Source organism: Medicago truncatula, chromosome 5 (assembly GCF_003473485.1).
Source record: "Medicago truncatula cultivar Jemalong A17 chromosome 5, MtrunA17r5.0-ANR, whole genome shotgun sequence".
NCBI lineage: Eukaryota > Viridiplantae > Streptophyta > Magnoliopsida > Fabales > Fabaceae > Medicago > Medicago truncatula.
Window position 1 is genome coordinate 32,254,216 of NC_053046.1, and position 15,714 is coordinate 32,269,929.

The 15,714-nt window shown below is 32.9% G+C and overlaps 2 protein-coding genes across 7 annotated transcripts; both read left to right on the forward strand.

The window, feature by feature from the left end:
• Positions 1 to 2,382: 2,382 nt before the first annotated feature.
• Positions 2,383 to 6,836, forward strand: LOC11407512 (uncharacterized). 2 transcript variants are annotated; one of them, XR_003012189.2, is made up of 3 exons: positions 2,383 to 3,404; positions 3,514 to 4,003; positions 5,579 to 6,836. XR_003012189.2 is itself a non-coding variant. In XM_003615773.4 (2 exons), the coding sequence occupies exons 1-2, from the start codon at positions 3,397 to 3,399 to the stop codon at positions 3,965 to 3,967; spliced, it is 462 nt and encodes a 153-aa protein (XP_003615821.1). In that variant the 5' UTR covers positions 2,383 to 3,396; the 3' UTR covers positions 3,968 to 4,168. The 2 variants fall into 2 exon arrangements, 1 of the variants encoding a protein (XP_003615821.1); XM_003615773.4 differs by lacking the exon at positions 5,579 to 6,836 and having other exon boundaries at positions 3,514 to 4,168.
• A 3,880-nt stretch (positions 6,837 to 10,716) lies between these two features.
• On the forward strand, positions 10,717 to 15,453 carry LOC11405959 (protein FLC EXPRESSOR). 5 transcript variants are annotated; one of them, XR_005646442.1, is made up of 6 exons: positions 10,717 to 11,357; positions 13,951 to 14,117; positions 14,236 to 14,315; positions 14,505 to 14,562; positions 15,195 to 15,311; positions 15,438 to 15,453. XR_005646442.1 is itself a non-coding variant. In XM_013598705.3 (5 exons), the coding sequence occupies exons 1-5, from the start codon at positions 10,837 to 10,839 to the stop codon at positions 15,209 to 15,211; spliced, it is 843 nt and encodes a 280-aa protein (XP_013454159.1). In that variant the 5' UTR covers positions 10,717 to 10,836; the 3' UTR covers positions 15,212 to 15,436. The 5 variants fall into 5 exon arrangements, 4 of the variants coding, with proteins under 4 accessions (XP_013454159.1, XP_024639210.1, XP_039690748.1 ...); XM_013598705.3 differs by lacking the exon at positions 15,438 to 15,453 and having other exon boundaries at positions 15,195 to 15,436; XM_024783442.2 differs by lacking the exon at positions 15,438 to 15,453 and having other exon boundaries at positions 14,511 to 14,562; positions 15,195 to 15,436.
• The last annotated feature ends 261 nt before the right edge of the window (positions 15,454 to 15,714 follow it).

A 15,714-nucleotide genomic window follows, 5' to 3' on the forward strand; every position in this document is an offset into this window, starting at 1 on the left:
TTTATCCAATTTTTATTTCAAAACAAAAAAATTTGTGACAATCCACTAAAACAAAATACATGATTCTAATTGGTGTCTATCAATCAAATTGACAATAAATCCATAACAAACAAGAGCCATAAAGTCAGACAAAAAAAACGGAATTAGTTACATTATCTTTTTGAATTAGTTTCTTATTTTGGAAAAGTAAAAATATATAGAATTTAGAAAATAATTTTTGGATCAAATTTACAAATAAAAGATAATTGATATAATTTGAATCCTTAATTTTTTGTAAGAAAAAAAATTAGATCTTTAATTTAATATTATATTTGAAACAAACTCAAATGTAAAGATATGTTTCAAATCAATAATATATATATATATATATATATATATATATATATATATATATTTGGAAATAATCCACAATTAAAGGAAACAATCTCAATCAAATAGAGATTTTTAAAATTAAACCAAAAAGATAAATAATAATTAAATCAAGGGATAATTTCAACTGAATCTTAAATCAATAAAACATGGAAATTTGGTGAAAAAAAAATACACACCAATTCACAAAAGAAAAATGAGTTTTTTCAAGAACTTTTTCATGAACTACTCACAATCAAATCAATTATTTGTGCAATCCATGCATCACTATTGAATTCTTCAGGAATTCATGGAGAATAAAATTGGTTTATTTTTAAGTTTTTTTTAAGCTTTTCAAGAACTATATAACAGATCTAATATGTTATTTGTACGATCCTTCATGGATGTATCACTACTGAATTCTTCAGGAATTCATGGAGGATAAAAATTTGATTTTTAAGTTCTTCAAGAACTATGCAATAAATTTAAACCATAAAATAATTATCCAAGGAATCCTTCCTTCATAGATTAACGCTTTTGAATTCTTCAGGAATTCAAAGAGAAAATATTAAGTTCTTCAGGAACTACGCTGTTGAATTCTTCAGGAATTCAAAGAGAATAATATTTAGTTCTTGAGGAACTACAGTTTTGAATTAAAAAAAAAAATAATATTTAGTTCTTGAGGAACTACAGTTTTGAATTATTGAGGAATTCACAAAGAATATTAGTAAGTTCTTCATGAACCACACTTTTGAATTCTTTCAAAATTCACATAGAGTAATATTGACTTCTTCAAGAACCATATAATAGATCTCTTTGATTTTATAATACGAGATCAATCCTTATGCAATACTTCAGGAATGCATATGGAATAAATAAACACAATAATATAATACAATTCACATAATAGTGGTTCAATGTATCTCTAAGAAACTGATTCCAATTGATTGAATTATAATAGTATAGTCTATAATCATCGATATGAAAATTAAAACTTATTTTCATATAAATAGATTAAAAAGAATTACATACCTCAAATGGTTAGAGTCTCGTGCTGATAACGTGTTATAAAACTATTAGAATAAGAAAAACAAGAACAAGATTAGAAGAACAAGAACAAGATTAAAGAGAAGAAGAGAGAATAGAGAGAGAAGAAAGATGATTATATTATTCTCTTGTGATGTATAATTAAGTTATATGAGCTCTATTTATAGAGAAATACAATGACTTGGGGAGCAAGCACAATATGGTCCAATAAGCTAACAATATGATCCAATAACCCAATTGTTATATGGACATCCACTTATAATATTCATAACACAGGTCAAGTTATAACAAAATACGGAGGATCTTTTGAGTTTTTGTAACTCTTATTTTTATAATTTTTGTTTATTATAAGTTGTCATTAATTACAAGAAATAGCCTAATAATGATTTTCCTCGTAAATCTATTTTTAACAATCCTTTGTGAATCATTTAACCTTCAACTTTTTTTTTTGTCTTACTTTTCCCACCTCAAAGCTAATTGGAAAGTACACATTATCCACCATTTGACTCTACAAAATTTTGAAGTTATTAGAAAAATCGTGAATGAAAAGTATGATGATAACAAAGGGAAGGCATAAGCAAACTTCATCTTAGTTTTGTTTATTAACATGGCGCATATGATGCATAAAATTGGAGTTGTATTGAAAATAAAAGTTTGTCAAATTGACGCGTAAATCAAATGCGACCCACCAAATGAAATTGAAATTAGTGTGCCTGCCTAGAACTTTCAATAAACGTTCATTGATATAGTTACAATCTTATCTCAACCCCTTTTTGTCGTTTAACAAGTTGCTATAGTTACATTCTTTAACTCAACCCCTTTTTGTCGTTTTAAAAGTTGCAATAGTTACAATCTTAACTCAACCCTTTTTTGTCGTTTAATAAATATACTTTGATATGATGATATTGATATTTTTTTAATAAATATACTTTGATATTGACATTTTTTTGAAGGAAGATTGACGACATATATATGATATAAGAGTTATGTTTGGTAGACCACCTTCAATTGCCATACCACCCATACACACGCCTATGTGGCAATTTTTATTACATTTTATTTATTCAACTAAAAATAAAAATAAAACAAAAAACAAAATCAGAAAAAATAAAAATTCAGCCCAACTTTATCTCTCCACTCTCTCTTCCGTCTCTTTCCTTCACCATCTCTTCTCCCTCTTCTTTAACCACCGTCGGCCTCCACACAAAGATCTAAGAGTGATGCAGAATTGGTTTTACAGCAAGAGGTTTGATAGGATTAAAAAAAAAAGTTTGTGAAATTACTCCTCTCTGCAAAGTACGAATCAGATCTGTAGATGTGCGTTTTTTCATATAGCTGGAATTGGCTGGCATGAGGTCGCCGGCGACTGTGAGAAATGATCCCGCCGGAGTTAGGGGCGCAGGCTGTGTTTCCGGATCTGTTTTTCAGAAGATGGGATGGAGGCGAAAAGACAAGGCAGCAGCGACGATGGTGGTGGTGAGGGGGGAGATAGAGAGAATGAAAGAGAAGGCGGTGGAGTCAAGAGGATGGAGTGGTGGACGGCGACAGTGGAGGAGAGATGGACGGTGCGGTGGAGGAGAGAACGTGTGTTGCAGACACTGAGATTTTTTTTGTCAAGGTTTATATGAGTTTTGACTAAACTACCCTTCATTAAAAGATGAAATACCAAAACTATCCTCCATATGGAGGTGTACAAGAGTGTGTTGCCAGCTAAGTGTGTTCACCTATCAGGACTCATGATATAAAGCAAAGTTTTGAAAATAAATATATGATAATATAATATTGACATTTTTTTAATAAATATACTTTGATATTGACAAATAAAACTGAGAATATAATTGATCTCAAACCCAACCCCTCCCGCATATGTGCCTGCCTACAAAAGCGAGTTCATGGTTCTCATTTGACTCCAACAACATTCTCTGACCATAATTTCCTTCACATGCACACAACATTCTCTCTTTGGTTTTGGTTTTAATCTTCATTGTTACTTAGACGGAAATGAAAAGGTAACATGAAAAACTATGTTGTGCTTATTTACTTAACTATGATATTCTTATTTACTTACGATGTTTGGTGCTTACTTACTATGTTGTGCTTATAATTTGGTTTGTGTAGGATGATGATGTTGTTGCTGCTGCTGCTTCTACTTGTTGATGTTGCTTCCTTGTGCGGCCAAACCGGTTGCGGTAGCGATTGTGGAGGAGGGTGTGATGGTTCACCACCACCACCAAAATGCGAGGATGACAAGAACCTTGGACTTACTACTGGTCATGATTCAGTGCTCTATCTAATAGAAAAGATTAAATATGGTTTTTATGTAGTTTTTGTCATCATTATTATCAAAACCATTGTGGGGATAATTCAAACATTTTATAATGTTCATAGAATGTATCAATTTTACTTTGGAGAGGGCCGTGAGCAGCGCTTGAGGATGAAGGAGAAAAGGGATGAAAGAAAAATTAGAGAGACAATTGAAAAGGCAAATGAAGAAGCGGAGAAGATGATGAAAGTCGTAGATGAGGAAATGATGAAGAAAATGGAAGAAGGAACAGCAACGAGTGATGAATGATTGTGATGCTTGAATGAATGAAACAGAGTGAACAGAGTGAGAGTCTGAATCCATTTTTCTATGTTAATTAACAAGACTATTTTATCATGTTGACCACTTTCACTTTTTTCATGTCACAAATATTTTACTGTTTGCATGAATATGAAAGAATTAATGTTTCATGATGTCAATGAATGAAGGAATATTGTATTGAATGTTTCATGAGATAAGATTTTAGCTGCATTCATGCTGTTTGAATTTCTGTATTTACCACATGGATATGTTTATAGAATAGATTATGACATGCTCATAAAATGTTTTCCAAATACCTTTTGTAATCTGATTTCTCTTCTAGTTATATTCCTCACGATGTCAAGGATAGATTAAACCTATAATTTGTTAGGTAAAAGTGTATGAGAATTGCTGTATACACATGTTAAAGGGCTGAGAAACACAGTAAAAGACCAAAATACCCTTTCGGTAGTTAACTGCCGAGGAAAATATAACCGGCTGTAGTTAACTCCCGAGGAAAACTTCAGTTAACTGCGCCGAGGAACTTAAAACCTGAAATTAAATAAGGAAATACACCTAAGTTTTTCCTTAATTAAATTTAATTCTATAATAAGGAAATATTTGTAATTATTTATAATTAATTTCATTGATGTCTATCATTATTCAAGGTAATAAAAAATATTTAACAATATATTCTTAATCTTGAACAATATATAATGTATGATAAATAGTAGTGTTGCGTACAAGGAATGGCTAATTATACAGTGAAAATGCACTATGAGTCAAATCTTAGCACTATTAAGAATAAATATTAAGAAAAAAAAGAATAAATATTAAGAATATATATTGTTCAAGATTAAGAATATTTTTTTATTAACTTTCAAATTTTTTTTTTTTTACATCAATGAAATTAATTACAAATAATTATAAATAATTACAAATATTTCCTTATTAAAGAATTAAATTTAATTAAGGAAAAACTTAGGTGTATTTTCTTATTTAATTTAAGGTTTTAAGTTCCTCGGCAGTTAACTGCCGAAGTTTTCCTCGTAGTTAGCTGCAGCCGGTTCTATTTTCCTCGACAGTTAACTGCCGAAGGGGTATTTTGGTCTTTTACTAGTGTTTCTCAGCCCTTTAACATGTGTATACAACAATTCTCAAAGTGTATTCTCATTAACTGAATTGAGTTTGATACAAGACTGCTTTATATAGTAACCTGAGATACACAATAGCCGAGTTACTTGACAGCTAAGCAACCAAAAGAAACTAACTAATACTCAAGAAACACTTCCCTAAACTGAACTTCATGATACACAAAATCAGTTTACAAACATACAAACATACTGAATAGAAAGACAAAGAACTAAAAAAAAACAGCTTAGCTAGAAACTTCACAGATGCCTAGCAAAAATGTCTCAAACTTCAAAGGCTTGGTCATAATATCTGCTATATGTTCTTGAGTGCTGCAGTGTGACATCTCAACTATTCCTTATTTTGTAAGATCCCTGAGAAAGTGGTATCTAACATCTATATGTTTACACTTCCCATGCAATACAGGATTTTTGGGCAGTTTAATAGATGAACTATTATCACACTGAATGACAGTGCAATTTGTTCCAGGATCCTTCTGAGCTAAACTGCTTGACAAGCACAAGAAGCTGCAGCTACAAACTCTGCTTCAGTAGTGGACAACGTAACAATTGGTTGTTTCTTTGAGGACCATGACACTGACCCTGAACTCAATTTGAAGACATATCCTGTCATCAATGTCTCCAGCATAATCTGAATATGTCCATCCTTGCAGTTTAACACTTACTTTTCTTTCATACATGATTCCCAACAAGGTTGTTCCTCTGAGGTACCCGTACCTGATTACTCTCTTAGCAGCTGCTAGGTGAATTTCAGTTGGTCTTTCCATATATCTAGCAATAAGACAAACTGAGAAGGTAAGATCAGGTCTAGTGGCCAGCAAATACATCAAGCATCCAATCATCTGCCTGTACTGAGTAGAGTCCACAACTTTTCCCTTTTCATCTCTTGACAGCTTGTTTCAAGGGACTATGGGGTTCAATACTTTGTTGCAATTTTCCATACCAAATCTAGATAGAATTTCATTTGCGTATTTCTGCTGATGAATGAATATTCCTCTATCCATCTGCTTGACTTCCACACCAAGAAAATACCTCATCTTGCCCAGATCTGTCATGGAAAATTTATTTTCCATAGAATGTTTGAACTCTTCAAACACTTCTTCATCATTTCAAGTGTAGATTAAGTCATCTACATACAAACTTACGGTAAGTATTTTTCCTCCAGTTTCTTGCCTAACAAACAAAGTATAGTTCTATTAGTGTCCCATCTGGTTACAGGAGCAAAAACTTCATTGTAATCAACTCCATACTTTTGAGAGTACCCCTTTGCTACTAATCTGGCTTTGTGTTTTTCAACTTTACCATTTTCATTGTATTTTGTCTTATAAATCCATTTTACACTAATCTTCCTGCTTCCAGTTGGTATCATTTCTTTCTATGGCTTCAATTTCCTGATCCATAGCCTCTTTCCAACAATTGAACTTTGCAGCTTCCTCATAAGTAGCAGGATCTTCTCTATTACTGAAAAAGCCAGAGTCTGAAAACTGCTTTCTTCTTCTTCTGCTTCTCTTCCTAAGATATAGTCTCTGCTCCATACAGGAGGTTTTCTGATTCTACCAGTTTCATCTTCTTCTTCATTGCATAACTTGTTAGTTGTTACAAATAAAAAAATAAATAAACATCACAACATCAAAGCTGCATCGAACTGTACGTTCATATTCCCATGCATAATATTAGAGAACTAGTAGAAGATATAGTAGAATCAACCGTAAATTTAAACCACAGAGTGTCTCATTTTTTTAATAAAAGTAAACAAATTTAAGCTTTTCAGTCTTATCATATAAAATATTTAATTACTAAAATATTGCGTGTATATACACTTACGACTTGAAACAGAGAAAAATAATGATGTGATATTTTGGTAGCCGAAAGATGGGAATCTGGATATACCAGAAAATAGGTAGAGCGTGTCAAATTTAAGAGACAAAGATGTGAACAAACGTTGAAGGGAAGAAGTGGAATATGATAAACTGGTTTGTGATTTGTGTCAATTTTGATCCCCTTACTTATATTCTTTTAAGGATTTTATTCACCTATTTTGAAATTTGATAGTTTTAATTCCTCAATCAAATGTTTGGTTTAAAATATGATAATATGATATGTTTTAAATAAAATTTTTAAACAACTTTTTTTTTATAACGTCATCAATTTTTTTCTTCCTATCATCGAATCATAAACCACGTTATTAATTTTTTTAGTTAAAAAAATATGATGAAGGGACAAAAAAAATTATCAGATTTTTAAATAGGGAGACTGAATTTGTAAAATGATGAAAATATTATGATCAAAACTACAATTAAATTAAGGGAGCTCTACGGTCATGAAACTGACTTTTTTTAAAAAAGTTAATTTTAATTTTAATGTTTGATTCATTTTTAAATTGTGGATTACTGATTAATGATTAATAGTAACTCATCTAGTAATACTTGCAGCATCTTGAACTTATAGATACTATTTTATTGTTGACATCTTTAACATGCAAACAAAGTTGCTGATATCATGTGATAGTCTTAAGTGTTACACTTTGTGAGGTGTTACACTTAAAACAAAGTAGGATAAAATTAGATTAAGTGTATTCTTGTTAATCTGATGAATTGATGATACTATGAGGACTGAACTTTTGATGTCATTGTATAAATAGTGGGGTGTTACTCACAACACTTTTGATGTTATAGTGTTAACTTCACCAGATAAATCATTCTCATGACTTCATTGTAGAATTTTCCTTAAATTAAAGGGGAAATCGACGAAGCATTTCTCTCGCACAAAAAAAAAAAACGACTAAGCATATAGATGACCGGTTAGTATTTGAGTAAATGCTAGTTTTATCTTTCATCTATTTTCTTTATTACCACCTTACCTATGTTTACCAAGTATGGTAAGTGGTTTCTTATTTCGTCAAATTTCGTTAGAATGCATGGGGTATGGACTCTTACCTAGCTTAGTTAGTTTCAATCAAATTAAAAGAAACTAACCAAGTTTTTTTTTTTTTAGAAACCAACCAAGTTGAGGTAGTCTTGTTCGCAAAACAAAATTGAGTGGTCTCTCAATTTTGAAAACGAATTCAGAGATTCAAGATGATCATATATAATAAGTGGATTGCAAATTGTTAAAGGAATCATAATAATTAAGATATAAGGGTAACATTTTTGTATCCACCTCAACAGAGAAGGACAAATAGAAAGATTTGAAGCTCTTTTATTCTTCCTCTCTCACTGAAATAGCTAGCTTTGATTCAATGTGAAAGCAAACCTGCACATGCAACGTTACTACATCTGTTTTCCTTGAAAACCATAACATACCTTTTATTTTCTCACTTTTCCACGAAATCCACCATTTCATCCATCATAACCCAATACCCACACCTAGATTTTACTACTACATGCCCTCAATATTCTCAACGGACAACTTAATTAACTTTTTTCTACCATTAATTAAATCATTAAATCATTTATGCTTGTGTATCACTATCCTCGAATTGAATCACAAATCCCTAAATCCTAAATTCAATCCCCAAATTCCTAAATCTCAAATTCCTAAATGTCATACAATTCTCTATTTTGTTCAAAATCAAATCTTGCATTAAACGCCAAAATCGAATTACATGATGTTGAGTGTTGGTGCAATTTGGGGATTTAGGGATTTGAGGATTGAATTCAGGATTTAGAGATTAAAGATTCAATTTGGGATATGATCTTCGATTTCAGGGACCAAAGTTACCATACCATTTTCTACTTTTACTTTAGTTCTTGTGATACATCATATGTCATGTCAGCATAAAACATTTGTCACGTCATCGGTTAACAGAATTATTTAATGTTAGGGACTAAAGTGATAACAGAAATGCACATTCAATGATTACTTTGTATTTAATCTTGAGTCAGAGATCTGTGCAGAGTCAGTTACAAAGTGACCATTTACTCTAATAATAAACATGACATCTAATTTGGATATAAAACTATGAACATTAGCTAAATCTAAAGGTAAAACTAACTCCCACCCCAACTACCTAAACACATGATACTACACCTGACATAATAAACCTAAACATACGATACTACACCTGATCTAAAAAAGACGTCTAACAAAAAGGTGATAAATTGATGTTTATTAAATTATTTTTACAAAGGAGGTGTTTTTTTTTATTCGCCAAGGGAGGTGCTAATGTGTTGGGTTTAATTTATATGCATCATCGGTGTACTCAAATTTTACAAATGTTGTCACGTTATTTGATGAGGTATGACGAGTCATGTCTTTTTGACTCGTTAAACAAAGTCACAACATATTATCGGATTTTTTTTTTGTGGTGTTCAAGGTTCGAACCCCGGATCTTGCATATATTGTGCACTGTCCTTGCTAATTGAGCTAAGCTCACGTGAACACAACATATTATCAGATGATGCATCTGTAAAATTTTGTAAACATCACCAATAATGTTTTAGGCAATTAATCCCCTCAAATTGTAAGTTTCGGCAATTACCACCCTAACGTTAACAAAACTTCAATTACCCCTATGAAATTGTACAATGTTAATCAATTTACATCATCCGTCAAATTCTTCTGTTAGTCAATATCATGTTTTGCATATCCCCCTGAAGTTTTGCACTTATGTGCGAAATGCCCCCCGAACTTGATTTTTTTTCTTATACTTAACTCAAAAGATATTAAAGACAAACAATTAACATAGTGGTAAATATTCTTGTAAAAAATGTATAATATATTTTTCAGCTTAGCTACATATTTAAATTGATATGTTTTGTTTTATAAATAGAATAGATAATATTTTTTTAACCAATGATTAGATGAAATTATTTCTAATGGTTTTAGTCTGCAATACTTATCTGATTGTGAAAATTATATCAAGTAACAATATACACTATTATCATTTAGCAATATAATTCATTACCATGTGGCATCATCCACTATTTTGAAATCACATAGATATGAAAGAATGAAATGAATAGTAAATAAATACACCTCTTAGATTAAGCAATAGTCTCATAAATCTTGCTTTAGCTTTGGATTAAAATTGGAGATGCATTAGTTTGTCAGCAAAATTAGAAATTCATTTCACATATTGTTGGGTTTTGGGAGTTTTCTTGTGTCTCATTGTTGTTGTTTATCTTCTTGTTTCATTCTTGCACATCTTGTGTCTCATTGTGCTTGGCTGTGGTTTTAATAGTATAAGTATATTTTGCCTTTGCAACAAAAAAAAGTAGTAGGTAAGTAAATGTTAAGGGACTGAAGTTGAGCCTATTAAGTAGATCATGATAATATTGAAACATAAGAATGAAATAGAAAATCATTAGTGCAGAAGAAACAGCTATTCAGTTTCATTAAAGTTAAATGATAATTATTTACTTTTAATATCTTGAGTGAAGTATAAGAAGTAAAAAAATATAAATTTTCAAATTCGGAGACATTTTGCAAAGTGTCAAAATTTCAAGGGTATTTACAAAACGTTATGTTGACTAAACGAATAATTTGACGGAGGGATAAATTGATTAATTGTGCAATTTCAAAAGTAATTGATGTTTTGTTAATGCGAGAGAGAAATGATTGACGAAAGTAACGATTTCGAGAGGGTAATTGGTATTTACTCGGGAAAAATTATGTAAACCATTTGAATTGAAAGGGAATGAAATAACGAAATTTCTCCGTAGCAGTGAAGCCTGAAACCAGAGTCACTCCTCTAATCCATTCTTCCCCGTCCGTGTAAAACTACAAATGGCAGGACGCAAACATCACCACCACCATAATCTTCACTCTTCTCTCTCCCGCCGCGACGAGCCACGTCTCTCTCATTCCTCCTCCTCCTCCACCTCAACCACCGCCCTCGAAGACCGCATCACCACCCGCCACCGCGAAATCCAAACCCTCCTCCACGACAACCAACGTCTCGCCACAACTCACCTCGCCTTAAAACAAGACCTCACCGCCACTCAACAAGAGCTTCGTCAGCTCTCCGCCGCTGCCGCCGATGTCAAAGCCGAACGAGACGCCGAGGTCCGTCGGATCTACGAGAAATCGCTTAAGATGGATGCTGAGGTACGTGCCGTTGCGGCGATGAAGTCTGATCTTGATCAGGTAAGGGCTGATGTAAGGGAACTTGCGGAGGTAAGGAAGGAGCTTGTGGAACATTTGCAGAGTGTTCAGAGTGAGCTTGCTTTGGCAAGGGAAGATTTGAAGCCATTGCCGATTATTAAAGTTGATATTGAAGCTTTGCGCCATGAGATTCAACGAGGAAGGTAAAATTTTCGTTGTGTTAGTGCTGTTATTGGCTTTGAATTGATATTGAATCGAATCATATGCGAATGTGAATGTGAATGTGAGGGAGAACTTGCTTTGTTAGTGTTGTGATGTGAGAACAATTGTTAATTTTTTTTTTGCGCATTGGTGGCATGTAGAAAGAATGAGTTTCAAAAAAGAATTGAAGCACAAAAGTTGAAGCTTTTAGATTTTGATTGTTGAATGTATTTGGGTTTTTGTTTGTTTCAGTTCTCAAGTAGCGGTTATTGTGTTCCAAAATATGAACAAATCCCTATTGTTTAGCAATATGATATCTAGTACAAAGTGTTGTTAGATAGCGGCTATAGTTGCCCTAGTGTAGTAGAATTTGATTGAGCTGCTATTTTTTGTAATCCACTATTGTCAACATTGGTTGGACCGGCATATCCTTTATAAACTTACTCGGTCCTTACATAGCCATGATACATAGGCCCAATGCTGAGGTATACAGGCCCATTACCGAAATAGATAATATCAATACCGACATAGACTTGTGTCCCAGGGAGAGACTAAGTCATACCAGCACATAAGCAAGTGCTGTTTGCTCAATCAAGCAGCAACGATCACGGATAATACTGGGGTGAGTGGCAATTGCAGTTATCCGAGATCAAGGGCCATGACAGGGTCCTTAAGCAAACCCTAACCCATTCACCTTTTACCACGCAAGCAGTTTTCTCAGACCTTGATCACGGTACATCACCGGCAAGGTAGCCCTCACGTGATCAAGCATGAACATTGGTGATTTTGAGTATGTATAAATTTTGGACAATTCACTCTTGAGGTGCATCAGACTAAAGACTAAACAAGATTAATGAAGTATTTTTGTAACTAATTTTATTTTAGTAATTAGCTATGAATCACCAACACAAACAGGAACACCAAACGACACCACTGACATGTAGTCTGTAGAGATGATATTATTTTATTAAATAGAAGTGATTGAATGTATCTACTTGTGTCGGACACCAAACTCACCTTTAATCTAAACTATGCGTGTTATATATAGTTCAGGAAAAATCTTGGTCTAGATGGTGACATGAATATGCTATGAGGAATGATACCATTTTTAATGATGGTAAATTTGCTATGACTAATATACTAAACCTTATTAAATCCCAGACTTGGTTATGTATTAAAGTGAAGGTTGAGGATCCTTTATTGTCTTTCTCATGTTGGTGCATGAATCCAATATCTTGTATTCTTCAGTGTTGTCAACCTTATTAAATCCCAGACCTGGTTATGTATTAAAGTAAAGGTTGAGGATCTTTTATTACCTTTCTCATGTTGGTGCATGAATCCAATATATTGTATTCTTCAGTGTTGTCAAATTGCGGCTATAGCGTGTTGGAATATGAACAAACCGCTATTGTTTTTCAATACTCTATTTTGTACAAAGTGGTGTCAAGTAGCGGCACTATAGCACTGTAGCCTAGCGGAATTTGAACAAATCACTATTTTCCGCAATCTGCGTTTGATAACATTGGTATTTTTCAATTTGTTTTGTAAGATGGGTTGCTTGGATTGGGTTTTCTGTAAATTAAAGTGCTGGGTGGTTTTTTGTGGTCTGGATGGTTGTATCTGAGTGGTCCATAGAATTGCAGGTGGTTTCGGCCACGTAAAACTTTAAGTATTTGCTACTGTGGGATGACTTCTGGTGTTTCTCGTGTTTATTTTCCATGTAGACCAATGGTGTGACTTGATATCCCAGTATAGTTGGTGTCTGTAGGGCTATAACATTTATAGTGGTGTCTTTACTTGGCTAGTTTTGCATTGTTTGTTGTCACTTTAGCTTGTGGGGGATTGTGTTCTGTTGAGCTGCACCCTTTTGTATTATTTTGCCCTGGTCTGTGGCACTTGTGCTCAGTTTTTTCAAAACTCAACGAATTCATTTGCTTACCGAAAGAAACCATACAAAATGATGGGGAATTAATGGGAGAGGTAAACCATTCAAGCTGGATGAAATAAAGGAGCGCTCTGAGAAGACCTATTTAAATTCTAGAGAAGAGAGTAGTTCACATGAAGGTTTGTTGAATAGTTAGAGGGAGAGGTAAACCAATGAAAACTGTAGACTAAATTAATTTGCTTGTTTCATTCACATTGTTAGAATCATGACCGAGTCTTGATTCATTTATCTGATTACTGGTTGAAGTTATTCACTTTGTCTTATTTTAATACTATCAAATTGAAAAACTATTGTACCCCCTTAAATGACGGACCAGTTCATGTGAAAAACTATTCTTATGTTATGACTTGTTAAGTCTGTGGAAGCATGTCTGATTTATATCTCAATGCTATTTGTGCTATTTGTTTACCCTGATTTCTAATATAGAAGTCTGCAGTTGGTTCTGTTGCTTATCAAACTCTAACCAAAATAACATTTAATTTGAACATCTAGATGTTGTAAATGCGCTCCTCCCAAATATACCTGCTGTTTTTTCTTGTTACATTTTTGGAGCACCTAGTCAGATGCTAGGGAAAAAATCAGTCTTTACCATTGGGCATTTTAAACTTCGATTTGGGCATGTTTTAACTTTTATTCACTGATTCATGTAGGAGTGCTATTGAATTTGAGAAGAAGACACATGCCAATAACCTTGAGCACAACCGGGTAATGGACACCAATATGATCATCATGACCCGTGAGGTTGAAAAATTACGTGCTGAGCTGGCTAATGCAGAAAAGAGGGCAAGGGCTGCAATGGTTGCTGCTGCAATTCCAAGTAATTTGAATTTCTTGCCCATTCACCTTGAAGTGCTTACTTTATAATGCAACAGAAATATAAATGGAGACTTTGAATGAAGTTTATGTTCTGAATCTTTGGAGTGGTTTCTATGCAGGTCCTGGATATCATGCAAACAATCCTGAAATGGGGTTTGGTGGAATCACATATCCTCAAGATTCTTATAGCATGCATCAGGTACGTTGCGACATTAATCACTAATTTTATTTACTTTTCATGTGTTAAGTATAATCTCGAAGTAATCATGTGACAAACATTGTCTTTTATTGATGAATGAAAAATATTGTGATGTTTGTTAACATAATTTATCTGAAAGAAAAGAGACATACTGAACCTACTTCTAAGAAGATATATGTAATTTACAAGGTGAAGGTAGTAGCAGCAAGTATGCTCCGTTTCAAGGTTGTCAAACCCGAGAGTCTAGGTAAACTTTACTAATAAATTTGTAGAAGTTTACCTAATATTAAAATAACATAGATATGAGATATGTAATGTAAATAATATAATATCATTAAAATAAAAATAATTCAACAATTCATCTCAATAACAAAGCATAATTAGTTTTAAATAGATAAATATTTATTATAGAATAATATTGACCAAAGTTTTACTCTTTTAAATCAATATATATTATAGAGCATATGAATAATCAATATCAAATAATATTAACCAAAATTTTACACTTTAAGGTCAAATCAATGTAGAATCGTAAACTACCAGTAAAATCGCGAGTTTATCAAGTTTATTAGAGTTTACCTGAACTTGTAAGAGTTTATCAAAAAGATTGTTTACATGCGATTTAACTAGTTTTTGTGACCTTGAATCTTTAACTCTTAAGAGTTTAAGAGTCAACTCGAGAGTTTGACAACTTTGCTCCGTTTCCCCCTTAATTCTGTCCAGTAAAGAAAAACTTGGTTATAGAGTATGTCTGCTAAATGCATGCATGAAAATGGGATATCTTGTTTTCATATTGGATTGTCTTCTCTTTCCCAATCACGAGACTTCTATAAAACAATGATAGGCAGATGAATAATTTAAATTCGTAAACTTTTTCAGATCCAAGGTGGGGTTGAGGTTCATCCACAGTATGGATATGGAGCAACATTACATCATCCTTATGACCTTCAACAATCACAAGTGCCAAGATAGGTTTTCGACTATGCTTTAATTTATGTAAAGTGAAAGGAAAAAAATGTAACATTGTAACATATTGCGAACATTTTTCACCCTGATATTATCTATTCAATAACTGATTGCTTACAACTTTGATGATATCTGAAAATGGTAAAAATTTGTCAGGTATTATGTATATATTCTAAATTTTGCATGAGAAACAATGATATTGGTTGCTTTGAAGTAGAAATGCCAGAGCTAACAACATTTATTTGTGCTTGTGACTCCCTTTACATTTTCTCTAAATCGACCAACTCATGCTCACCAACTTTCAATATTTGGCTGTCGGTGCATGTAAGTTGGGGAGGTAATATCTGATGACCGGACATGGTATTCTACTATGGAAGCAAATGCTACTGTTAATGCTCTCTCACAATTAGCTGGCTTTTGGACAGGGGAAACA